Here is a 13881-nt window from a genome sequence, read left to right as displayed (position 1 = left end):
TTTGACAGATATTTGCAATGTAGGAAATTTTGTATTTCAGTTCTGTGATACTTATTTGGCAATCTCCTCCTCTCTGTTAACTTTTCTAATACTCTTGGTCTGATCCTCTTATATTTTCTCTTTTATTTTCTATCTCATTTTTTTTTCTTTTGCTTTACTTTTACAACTATTTCTCCAATTTTTGTCTTTCATCTTAGCAACTGTTCTTAATGCTCAAGCTCTTTTCTATTCTCAAGAAAAGTGTACTGTTGCTTTTCTCTATTTATCTTCCATGTTAGAGATTGCCCTCACCTCTTGAGCTGTCTGCCATTGATGAAGTTAGGAACTAAAAATAATAATAATAATAAACTGATTAGGAGCTATAAGTACGAGTAGTCTTGTTGACTGCAAGATTCCCTATAGGGTAATCTGCTGGCCTTTTGTAGAGAACCCTCAATATAAATAACTTTAAGCCTGTGTTCTGGGAGACAAATGGGGCAATAAAACTGTGGTTCTCGGCATTCAGATTTCACTTAATCTGTTTATGGATTGGTACTGTGGTACCTTTTACTTCAATTTAGTGTGATATCCCCCATCAAGAAACCCTCTCTTTTTCATCTATCCTGACAAGAAGCATAGTATTCTCCTTGGATAGGCAAGGGGTAGTCATCACAAGGTGTGAAAGGGGAAAGAGGGTCTAGAAATCTTGATGCCACCAAATCCCAAGCCTTTTGAAGATTGTGAAATGCAAACTGGTTAGTTCTTGGTTTCTTATCCAGGATTTAGATGTCAAAGGTTTGCTATGTAAGTTATTGCCTTTCTTCCCAGGTCCCAAAATATCTCGTACAATCCTCTCTCCTGCTTTTCTTTTTTATTCCCTTCCCTTGAGGTTGTTCTTATTTATTTGCTTTTTGTTTTTAGAGAGTGGGTCGGGGGGAGGTCTCACTATGTTACGCAGGCTGGTCTTGAAATTCCTGCTGCAATCAATCTTCCTGCCTTGGGCTCCCAATCCTTGAGGTCTTAAGCCTTTAAGAAGAAATCTCTTTACTGTAGGGTTTTAGTTAGTTTCCAACTAAAATTTTAAAAGAGACAAAGTCTCATTTTGTCTATTCCATGTTAAATAAGAATGCATACTTAAAAACCATATTCATGCTATGATTTTAAGTATGAAAAATTATGTAAACACATTCATTGGGACTCGAAGAGAACAAAAAAAAATTCCATGGTTATATTAAAGAGTGTTGGGTTAAAGGCCAATTTCTCTTTAATATTATGTGTGCATAAATAACAATCAGGAGGAAAACAATCTTTTTTTCATTATTATGGAAAAAAATGAAAACATCTTTAATCCTGTAAAATTTATGAAGCTTAATAAAGCAGAGCTGTATTTTCCTTTCTGTCCCAATTCTGAAATAGATTGCACTTGTTAAATTATTTCCATTTCATCTTTAAGCTATTACATTTCATCACTAGTCAGCAAAAATACACAAATTTGTTATTTAATAGTTTTATTAAAAACATTTTGACAAAAAGTAACTGTAGCATTTAGTAATATGTCATATTCAGAAGTATGTGACATGAATTTTAAACGCTTGATATTTACATGAGTCAATAAAAGTACAGAACTTGTTAACAGGCAAGAAAGCTCACTCTGAAAGGAGAAACATTATTCTGGCGCATACATGTTCCACTCCCGTGTTGATGTATATAACCTAGCTATTACATGGGCATAACAGACTCATGATATAAACTCGAGAAGTCTTAGATAAACATATTTTTCTTTTATCCTTTCTTTCTCCAAATGGGATAGGGCAGTAACCACTGAAATTATAGTTTGAACCTGGGCGGAACTAAATTAGCTGCATATTTATCTTTTAACATAGACTGGGGGAGACTAGGCTGAATAGAGGTGGTCTACACAGCCTCTCAAACAAATCTGCTATCTTAGCACAGCAACTTGTATCAAAGTGTTTTCAATGGCTTATTTTCTCTGTATACCAGAGAAATCAGCAAGGTAGACAAGGTTGTCTTTGCAACTCTTTACTTACCTCTTTTCTCTCCTACTAGGCCAGGGCTCCCTCAGTATACAGTGCTCTGCTTTTGTCCTCAAATTATTTTTCCTTATTTGTCCAATGAAAACTCCCTGATGTGGTTTGGCTGTTTGTCCCTTCCAAATCTCATGTTGAAATGTAATTTCCAGTATTGGAGGTGAGGCCAGGTAGGAGGTAATTAGATCATGGGGGCAGGTCCCTGATGAATGGTTAGTACCATCCCCTTGGTGATAAGTGAGTTAGTTCATGTGAGATCTGGTTGTTTAAGAGTCTGTGACCTCCCCTTTCTCTCTCTGTCTCCCTGTCTCACCATGTGACACGCCTGCTCCCTCTTCACTTTCTGCCATGATTGTAAGCTTCCTGAGTCCCTCACCAGAAGCAGATGCAGGCACCACACTTCCTGTACACTCTGCAGAACCATGAGCCAATTAAACCTCTTTTCTTTATAAATTACCCAGTCTTGGGCATTCCTTTATGGTAGTGCAAACGGATTAATACACTCCCATTTCCCAAGTGTCACTGATATTACAGTATTGATCTGGTCATTCATATTATTATTCATTTAATAATATGTGGCAAGCACTATCCATTGAGATACTCAAAAGAAGCACAAGACTGGAAAGTATAGAGGTGGATGGTTGATAACTTCGGCTATCCTAAAGAGTATTTATGTTTAAAAAGGGTTGGTTAACAGAGTTGACCGACAAAGCTATAGGGCAAATACTTCTGCTTATTTCTGGGGTTTTAGCTTTTGAAAAACCTTTCACTTTTTTCCCAAATGATAAAATGACTGGATTAAATATTAAACCATTCCCTGCCTTTGACTCTTCCAACAATACTTTTGCAGGTATCTCTGAAGTTCACAGGGCTCAGTAAAAACACTGCTTAGTGAGAAAGCACAGGCTGGCATGGTATACATTATGGAAACTTTAAAACATCAGTTAGCAAGTATATATTTATTATGTAAGAAAAACTTTTATAAATACTCAGCAAAGCAAATATAATCACTGAGAATTTCTGACATATCCATTAAAATTTTTAATTGCCTAATGACTTTAAAAGTTGAATAAACCAAATGTTTTGATTAAACTTGAGACAAGCTATGCCTATTATATACATAGTAAAAATAACTATAGATACTAAAATCAGAAATTAAACTATTTGAACTATCACTTAAAGATGCTTTGTGTGAGAATTCAAGTTCTCTTTTAAAAAGAATGTACATCAAGAATTATTTTTCTCTAATACAAAAAACTGCTTTCCAAATGATTTATGAATAATAGAAATCCTATAATACTGTATTTTTCAAAAGCCAGACAGAGATCCACTAAGTCATGTGATCAGTTTAGGATCAGAGTACACTGAATATGTTAAGGACAATAAGTATTGTTTAGTTTCAGGTGTGTGATACAATAAGTGGTGATATGAAGATGTATTTCTTATTATGGGCCATAGTCAAAAAGTTTGAAAACTATTGCCCTAATGTGAACAATTTGGAATCTGGGTTTATGCAAGGCACTTTTGGAGAAATGTTAGTATATTTATATTATTATAATGTCTTAAACACACAGTAAGAGTTATACCAATTTTTACATATTGAAGTATCTGGGTTCAAATATGTAAGTTATTTGTCTTAGAACTCTAAAATACTTCAATATTCATGTGTTCGTAACTTAGATAAATGAATTTTCCTCTCACAGAAGCTCTTGACTGTATGTATGATCCTAAATTAGTATTACTAAATAAATCACAGGGTTGGGTTAACTGTAAGTATTAGGCCCAGTTTACTTCATAGGGGTGCTGTAAAGGTGAGTAAGGTTTGATACAGATCCAGGATCTTCTTTTACTGTAAAATATAAGACTCCTTATATGGACATACTACATGGAATAAGTTTCTTAAAGTTTTTAAAAAAAGACTCCTGTAACTCCTATGACTAAACTCAAAGCCCACCCTCTTCCATTACCACAGTTCTTGTTACGCTCTTTTCACAAGAGGCGGTAATAATGACTAATACTTTTCCTTGACTCTCATTTGAGAAGTGGATGATGACTATTTATTGGGGTAACAAACAACAACTCTCTTCTCACGAGGTCAAGCAGGAGTTCTGCACAGTTCCTGATGTTGAAGCATTTACAAGATTTAGACACAAAACCATAAAAGGGATGAAATACTCCTCAGCAAACAACTACAATGATATAAGTTCTTATTCAGCACACCCTATCCAAAGATTACTGTAATTTCTTTACTTGGTACTGACTTTTCTTTAAAGTTAGGTGAGATAAATTTCATTAATCTTTGCTTTCTTCTATGTACTCTCCTAAAACTTCAAAAGGGAGGGCCTTAACAGGGTGAAGGATGATTCTGTTGCAGTTCATTTTCTAGAGCACCACTGTCCAACAGAAATATAATGAGAGCCAAAAATGGAACTATATATATAATTTTAGATTTTCTAGTAAGATGTGCTAAAAAAGTTAAAAAGTAAACATTTTAATATTTTATTCCACCCAATATATTCAAATGATCATGTCAACATGCAAACATATGAAATATTGGTGAGATATTTTATATTTTTCATACATAGTGTTTGAAATCGATTGTGTATTTTATACTGAACACATCTCAATTGAGACTTCATATTTCAATGCCCATTAAGCCACATGGCTGGTAGCTACTGTATTGGACAGTGCTGTTCTAGAAACTGCTCACATTAAAATATAACAGCAAAGGACCTGCACTCTTTGATTTTCATAAAACTGAAGGCAAGTGAAGAAAGATTTGAACCAATCATGTTTCTGTTACACTATCAGTATCGGATTATAACACAAACTCCTACATTCCATTTTAATCACGGAAAAGAATAACTTTGTCAAATACTAAATGAATGTACTTTTATTCTTGGTCTCACTTGAATGACAGAAAAAATGTGTTAATTAGGCTAGTATAAAAAAAAAGCAGATGAAGAGAGAAGATGAGAAACATTCACAAATACTAGGATATGACCCACTGAGTAAGAATGACTTTTACTAAATAACTTTAATAATTTCTATTCCCTTTGCTTGGAAGACAAAATAAAAGTAAAATGTTAAAATCAAGAAGAGCTTTCAGTTAGAAAAACCAAGATTAGTGACTTTGTGCTTTTATTTATAAAATGTGCTATGTAACAGAATTGATATATTTATTTGTTGTAACTATGGTATTTAGCTATGACAAAACACCATTTCATTTCACTGTGCCCATAATAATTTATTATTAACATGATTGTGGGGTAGATTCAGACTTAGAGTTGTGAAGGAAGACAAGGGGGGGAGGTGGGGAAGAAGAAAGAAAGGGTAATCCATAACAAAGAGAAAAATGAAAAGAGGTGGAGGTACTGAGGCCATCCTCCTCCTGTGTTATGACTAGGATGTGTTTCCAGCATTGGTCTGGTTTTGTTTGGCTTCTGAATTTCAAGGATTCCACAGATTTTGTTTTCTAATACTATAACACATATATTCATAGAAAAAAGTCCTCTGTCATGTTTTGAGATTTTATGAAAAGAGGATGAAGAACCTTAGTCTAACGTTAGATTCCTCTTTACCCGAGAAGCATGCAATTTATATGAAATGTAATAAATTTTCTTTTCTTGAGACAGGGTCTGGCTCTGCCACCCAGGCTGGAGTGCAGTGGCATGATCTCGGATCACTGCAACCTCTGCCTCCTGGGCTCAAGTGATCCTCCTGCCTTGATCTCCTGAGTAGCTAGGACTACTCGCACAAGCCACCACACCCAGCTAATTTTTGGTAAGGATGGGCCCAGGCTGGTCTCAAATTCCTGAGCTCAAGCAATCCACCCACCTCGGCCTTCCAAAGTGCTGGAACTACAGGCACGAGCCACTGTGCAATACATTTCAATCTTACTTTTACCCGCGGACATACAATTGCCATCCCTCATGTAAAAAGATTAAAGTCAAGTGCAGACAATTGTAAATATTCAACTCTATTACATAATGTACAATGTGAGCTTTAAACATTAATACGTAAAATTATTAGAGAAATAAAATGCTGTCATTATAAACAATGCAATCATAAGATCTAATTGGATTTACTTTTTAAAATATTGATGGAAATATCTCAAATGCTTCAAAAAATTAATACAATCTAAATGGATTTCTAGCTTCTTAATATCTACAGAAAAATTTATTGTAAGCACATTAATAAGTTAATTACATTTGTGGTTCATGACTAAGACTTTTGTAAGCACATTAATAAGTTAATTACATTTGTGGTTCACGACTAAGACTTACCAAGTTCTGCTAAATTACCAAATGCAACAAGACACATTTCTGTAAGAGCTGCATTTTGGCAGTGGATGCCCAGTAATTTCACTAAGGTAGGAATAACACCCATATTGATAAGCTGAGCTTGAAGCGAATCTGTAAAAACAAAAAACAACAACAGAAAAGAAAGTGTTGACATGTCAAATGAACATTATAAGAAGAAAACACCTCTTATTTTCCCTATTGGAAACTCAAAGTTATTTAAATTACAGTAATAGAAAATGAAGTCCATTCATATGATTGTCTTGAACATTTTAAACATTAGTTCAGAAGAGTTTAGTTTTGAATCCTTTGAATAACCAAAAGGCATTTAGAAATAAAAATAGTTTGAAGACTATATCAAATCATTAGTTTTTTAAACGGGGTCTTATACCATTAAAAAGCAGGCTTTTAATAAGTATAAACAAACATTACCATTAGTTTTTGAGTGAAAAAGTTAGAGTAACATTTGCATTACAGGAAATCACAGAATATGAAAAGCATGAGAAAAGTAGCAAGTTTAATAAAGACCAAGAAAGAAAAAAATCTTAGAATCCTTTAAAAACACTTTTCATAATACAAAATTAAAAGTATTTAATAAATATACAAAAATGATTGGTTCTGAATATTTGCAACCAGAGCGTTCTTGATGACTGCTAGGAAGAGATGTACCAGAAAAAAAAAAGTTACCTAAAATATTTTTCTTTTTAAAGTTTTATTTAATTATAGTGGCAGATCATCTCAGTAAGAGAAAGGAAAGTTTGGCTTAGAGAGGTGAAGAGAATGAGATTAACATGGCCTTGTCATCATTACTTGCCTTCATTTTCTAAGAAACTAATTGATTTTGAAGTACTAAACATGCCTTGGATTTCCACAAGAGTTCTTCATGGACAATAATAATAGAATACCTGTAGCAAAGTTGAAGGTAAATGAACCAAAAATGAAAACCAAAAGTACTGCCTCTTAGAATAAGCTAAGAAAGACATATAAAAAATCATATGTTTATGCAAAACACTATAACTGGCCATAACTGGTTCATCCAAAGATACAGAAATGCTCTTCAAAAATTTTTTTCTCTTTAAAATGATATGCCATTTTCAAGCTAATAATTTTCCCCAAATTCTTTTAAGTTATTTCTCTTTGTAATCTAAAGACAAAACTCTTTCTTACAAAAACACATGTTCCTCATAGCTCCAATCCCTTGGCAGGGTTGGCCTGCTAATTTTTTTTATTACTCTTTATAGTCCTTAATCTATAGATAAGGAAGCAGGTGGGTGATTTTCAGAAAAGAACATACAGAGTTGAGCTATCTCACATGCCAGTTCATTATTGCCTGGTGGTCTTTGTTGTTAATTCTTCCTGCTTTTAGAGTGAAGTATGAGGAGATAGTCAACAGAGGCTTAGTGTCCCTGAAAACTGATGACTGGCTAATTACAGATAATTATCTGGTTTGGTTGTGGGAGCCCATCTATAATAGAAAGGGGCCTATTACCAAAATAAGAATAAAAAATAAACATGGAAAAAATGGAAGTTTATGTTTACAGTTCAAATACTCTAATAAAACAATTTCAAATTTTGTAATGAAGTTATGAAATCTAAAAGGAGATAAGAATTAAAATATACTCAACTAAGTAATCTGTATTTATACTTTTCATGTTACTTTTTTTCTGAATATGAAATTTAGCAATAATTCACAACACTTAAAGGTAAAATACTTGCACAATAGTGTTATATCTATATTATATTGGCAGAATAGTTGCATTATGGTTATAGTATTTGTAATAATCATGCACCAAGGAGCTTTCCAAGTTAGAAATTATTTAGGTTACTTACCAATAGATAGGGCTCTTTATTAGAGGGTCACCTCTGAAGATCTTTGTTCTTTAGCAGTATTTTTATTTATATATGTATTCATTTTGACTACTTTGTCAAATACTGCAGAGCTGATGAATCATTAAATTTCAGGTATGTAAGCGTGAGCACTAGCGCATGCATTGAATGTGAGTCAAACTCCACTATATGTCTGCATATATGTAAGCATCACACACCCCCTCAGTTCTGTTGGTACAAACTATAAAAAATCCAACAGTCCAGGGACATCAGAGGAATAACACATTTTATGGAGAAGATAACAGAAGAATACCACCTAGAAGATAATGCTCTTCATGTTCTGCTAACTTGGCATATCTATCACTTTTCTGGACTGCTTTTACAATGTTACAAATTTTGGTTCCAGGTAAAAGAGGGGTGAAAAGTAAAGCAATGTTATAGCGTTTAATACAATCTTTGGCATACAAATTGAAGCAGTAATATTTGAAATTGTGGCAGATTGGGAGAAAAAGTTAGCATAGCCAAATGGCACATTGTAGGTATTGCCATAATTCATGAAAATCATGTTGCTTCATGAAAATGTGTCTAACTACCCAGGAGCCAAATTCATTATATACTCACATACAACACACATACCACACAAAAGAGAAAAATATATAGCCATCCAGTTGGATGAACTCATTGTGGACCAACTGGGTGCTCTCTTTTATATCTACTTCTATGATGCTAACTAAAACAATAATCATACTCAAATAATTCTAAAATTTGTTCACACTGACTGCAGGCCTGCCATTCTACTTGTATAATGAAGGTCCAGAGGAGGAGAGATTAAAAAAAAAAACACTTTTACAGAAACAGGTTGATATAAATTTCCATTTTATGGACAAAGAGGCATCCTAGAATATGGTTCTCAAAGTGTCCCTGGAACCCTTTCAGAGAATCACAAAATCAAAGCTATTTTCATAAAAATGCCAAGATTTTATCTGCTCTTGCCACTGTGTTGACATTTGTACCAATGGTAGGAAAGCAATGGTAGGTAAAACTGCTGGCACTTTAGCATGAACACCAGCAATGGCACCAAATTGTATTAGTAGCCATTGTTTTGTTCACCATCACAAATAGTAAAACAAACTGCTATTCTTTGCAGCAATTTTTCTGGGAAAATATTTTTCATAAAAATGTTATTTCTGTTAACATATAATAGGTTTGTTATTTTAAAATGAAATACTAAATAATTTAAAATATTTTCTCCATTTAAATTTCTAATTCACTAAATATTGACAGATATAACCCAAATACACAAAAAAAGTCTTCTAGGTCTTCTATAATTTTTAGACATCTAAAATCATAAGACCAAAATTTAAGAACCAGTGTCAAAGGACTACCTAATTAAAAAAAAATTTTTTTTGAGAATAAGTCTCACTCTGTTGCTCAGGCTGGAGTGCGGTGGTGCGATCTCAGCTCACTGCAACCTCTGCCTCCCAGGGTCAAGCACTTCTCTTGCCTCAGCCTCCCGAGTAGCTGGGATTATAGGCCCCTGCCACCACACCTAGCTAATTTTTGTGGTTTTAGTAGAGACAGGGTTTCACCATGTTGGACAGGTTGGTCTTGAACTCCTGACCTCAGGTGATCCACCCGCCTCGGCCTCCCAAAGTGCTGGGATTACAGGTGTGAGCCACCGCGCCCGCCGGGCTACCTAATTTTTATAAGAGATTGGGAGGTGAGTGGGAAACATGGTAAATATTCTGAAGTTCAATGATGTGCTTAGCAGAAGTGATAACAGGAAAAAAATAAGATAAAAGCTTGGTAGGAATCCTAGATTTTGGCACTCTGATATTTTCAGAGAAATAACACTAAGAAAGCTCCTAACATCTCATCATGCTTATTTGAAAAGAAACTCTACTTAAGCCTAAGAGATTATTCCAGATTGAGTCTATCTATTTCAATTACTATGTAGATGTTACAATTCAGTAGGTGGCGGTGCTGTTTTTTGAAAAGATTAAGTAGGGGTCCTGTTTGTGTAGGATAAGTTGATATTCTTATTGACATAAACAAATGATTCATTTGATCATCTTTTTTGTTTATTGCCCAAAGAAAACTTGCAAATGTTTTTCAAAGGATAATAGCTGACATCCATGATATCACGAATGTTATCAGGAGTATGACTTTTAAGTGAAAGACAAACAGGAAGAAATTCTGAGAACCAGAAATAGTTCTTGTTCTCTAGATACATTAGGGAGATTAAGTGAAGCAACTCTAAGACTTCTGCCTCCCTCAGTGAATATCAGCAACTCCAGGAGAATGTTATCAGAGCTCAACAAACACAGCAATTCACAAAAATGTAACCCAGGCCCATACATAGCAAACACTTATGTGTGAAAGACAGTCTTTAGACAGCACAATGTCATAAATGTCCGAAGACTCTGTTTTAACTGCTCCTGACACACATCACAGACAAACACTGACCAAATACAGATTTACGAAATTACATAATATCAAAATGACACAGGCCCTACATGATCTATGGGAAGGAAGAGGAAGAAAGGCACTGAGGGGGTGCAATACAGATGCATATACAAAGAGATATAAGGCAATCAACGCATGCGCTGGTGTGAACACTTACCTACCTACATTTGAATTTCAATGGTTCCAAGTTCTTCAGGTCACACTCATGGAAACTCCAAAGAATGGAGATCTGGAGAGAAGATCTCAAGTTGAGGAACCTTTTCCCCCCTGAGTTTTAAGTTTAATGTTTAAAACATTGGTATAACTAGATTATAGGTCCAGAAAAGTATGCTGAGAATTCCAGTAACTCAACTGAAGTTACTAAAAATAAGTTTGTTAAGAAGATTATAACAGGTTTACCTTATTCCTAAGGCTCTTATAGACAATGTTATAAGATTATTAAGCTTTTTGGTAAACAGAATTTAAGAATGAAATTGTAAAAACAAGACAACACACAATTCAAAATACAGTCTCTACATTAGTACGTAGATATATTATTCACAGTATAATGATATGATATTGCCATTTACAGGCTTGCATTAAAAATCCCATCTACAGTCAAATGAGTTGAGCATAGTTGAAACAGTGAAAGCAGCAAATAAAACTCTTGATGAAAAGTTCTAATACAAATTGGCTAAAAATCATTTGGGCATAATAAAGACTGAAGAAAACTACCTTTGACTTAATGACATCTGTATTTCCAAAAAAGGATAGGAAAATTAAAAATTAGAAATGATACAACAGTGAGGTACAGCTTCAAGTTCCAGCAAGTTTTAGCTCTATTATAACACTGGAAAGTAAACTGACTTAAATATGGCTACCAAGAGGATGATTAGTGGTTAAAAACTTTATATACTCAAATGTTTATAAAGTGGAGAACTTTATTCTAAGCCTAGTGTTGAGGATATAAAACTAGATTGCTTGCATGTGTTTAAAATTCAATTATTTTAAAGCCTTCTTTACATCAAACCTGCATGTGTTTTGCACCCAGATTGTCGCTTTAAGCCCCATTATACATTTCAATGATACATAGAAATTTCAAAAAAAAAAAAGCCAAGATTCATTAATATTGACAATATTGGAGGTTTAAAGCAATACATTTATACATTTCTTCCTAGATGCTAACAAATAAAAAACTAGAAAAGATAATTCTAAAGTTCTGGGTTCTGAAAATAAAAATTGTCTCTACATGGCAAAATTTCCCTTTTGTAAAAGTTTTAAATATAAATGGCAAAATTATATGCGTGAGATTGATGTAAAACAGAAGCAACAACAAAAAAATGCCAAAGCAAAAATCATGAGATAGTAAAAATATTTTATTATTCTTAAGAAACTTTTCATTTACTGTTCTCAATACAATGACAACTAGAGTGATTATGCCTTAATCCAGTAGATAATTTTTTCCCATATTTACTCCAGGTTAATTATTTGTTACAGATCAACTTTTGTTACAATGAATACTGCTACAAAAAAATTCTATAGATATGTTTATTCTGATTAAAGAAAACTCTATGCTTTCATCTCAGAAAAAAACTGGTCTTTTAAGTTAAATGTGCTCTTTTTTTCTTTTTTAAAGAGGACTACTGCCAGCTGTTGCTTAAGTAGCATTTATTAACAGAAACCAATTTAGTCTCTGCTTTTATACAGCACTGCTGAAATAAAGACCACATCTACAGTAAGTATAAATTTAAGCCTGAATTTTTGTACAGCAAGTTAAGCTAATGCCAAATTAATTTATATCCCAACATGTGTATCTTACAAACATATGCTTAAAAACATAGAAATCTCTTCTTTTACAAAAGAATATATTAGCTTAAAAAAAAACTTTTCTAGTTACCATGGGGCATTATTATAATTTAGTTTTTACAGTTTAAAATTGCACAGAAGTTATTTGCAAGGCACAAATTCTGTTAACAAGATACATCTGCATATCCAAAAGCATTTCACTTTCTAGTTTTTCAAGTAGGACTTAAAAATTTTTTAGTAAATAAAACAATATAGGCAGTACAGTGTTAACTGGATTTTACTTATAGTTAAAAAAACAGGATTAATAATCTTTATAAAAGTTAATTTACACATGATGCTTTTCTGGTTTCAGCACCTCTCTGAATGGACTTTCTAAGTAGCCTAAATTAGACATGCAAATACAGATATCTGGCTAAAACCTATTATTTACCTCTGATTTTAGCCTCAGCTTTTGGAAGGCCAAACAGCTCAATGCTTACTTCAACATCATTTCTGGAACCTAAAAATTTGTTCATGATCAATGATTATGTGCCTCATATCATCATATTTCAACTAGTATAGGAACACTTACAGTAAAGACCTGGTCTTTCAGACTTGTTACTATCTGAATATTTATTTTTAAACATAGGTAAGCATTTCATGTAAAGAGAAAATTTGCCTATATGCTTTATATGTTGAAATTCTATCAGTTGAAATGTAAATGCATATTATCATATTAAAATGTACCAATAATTAATGGTGATATACATCTTGTAAGAATGAAATCAAAATCAGAAAACCAACTTTCCCACTTCAAATTTTCACAATGAGAAAAATCTTGAAAATAATATTTGATAATGGCTATGATTAATCCTCAATCCAGACATAAAGCAAATAAAAATGAGAAAACCATATTAGAGAATGACAACTCCAAACATATTTTGCCCCTTCACTGCCCTCAGCTAAGTGGGCATCTATGTGATACTATGATATTAAATGCATTATCATAATCGCAGTAGCAATCTAGAAGCTAACAATGCTGAGAAAGTATTATTCCTGTAATAATATAATGCCAAATATTAAGTATTAGACTACTAAAATTACTGACAAAAAGACTATAATAATTTTATTTTTCTGAGATAAAATTTCAGCTTCTTACATTCAGAGGTTCATTCTCTAATGGCCAAAGCTGAATATAAATGCCAATACTTGACCATGTGGAATTAGACCAAAATGTGCATTTGATACACCTCTACTAAAAATCAAGCTCTCAGCCTGTTCATTAAGTAACAGCATTATTATATTAATAGTCTAGGAAGATTATCACTAAAAGCTAACCTGGTCTAACTGGTCAAATTTAATAGGTTGAATTAGCAAGAGGCACTAGACTAACTAACTGCTCTATTCTTTAGTGAAACAATTTGTTTAAAATAACACTTGTGGTAGAACTTTATGAAAGCAACCTTCTTCAGCAAACTGACTAGAAAGCTGTTGGA

General features: G+C 33.3%; 1 protein-coding gene across 13 annotated transcripts in view; it reads right to left on the bottom strand.

Annotated features, from left to right (window-relative positions):
* RAP1GDS1 (Rap1 GTPase-GDP dissociation stimulator 1) overlaps window positions 1–13881 on the bottom strand; it is a 182565-nt gene that overhangs the window by 43376 nt on the left and 125308 nt on the right. For all 13 annotated transcript variants that reach the window (XM_054484293.2, XM_054484292.2, XM_054484294.2 and 10 more), the window contains one exon: window positions 6314–6442. In XM_054484293.2, coding sequence (XP_054340268.1) covers window positions 6314–6442 — 129 coding nt within the window. The remainder of the gene's footprint in view (window positions 1–6313; window positions 6443–13881) is intronic.

Source organism: Pongo pygmaeus, chromosome 3 (genome assembly GCF_028885625.2).
Source record: "Pongo pygmaeus isolate AG05252 chromosome 3, NHGRI_mPonPyg2-v2.0_pri, whole genome shotgun sequence".
Taxonomy (NCBI): Eukaryota; Metazoa; Chordata; class Mammalia; order Primates; family Hominidae; genus Pongo; species Pongo pygmaeus.
Note: the sequence above shows the minus strand (reverse complement) of the source record. Positions and strands in the feature narration are given on the sequence as shown.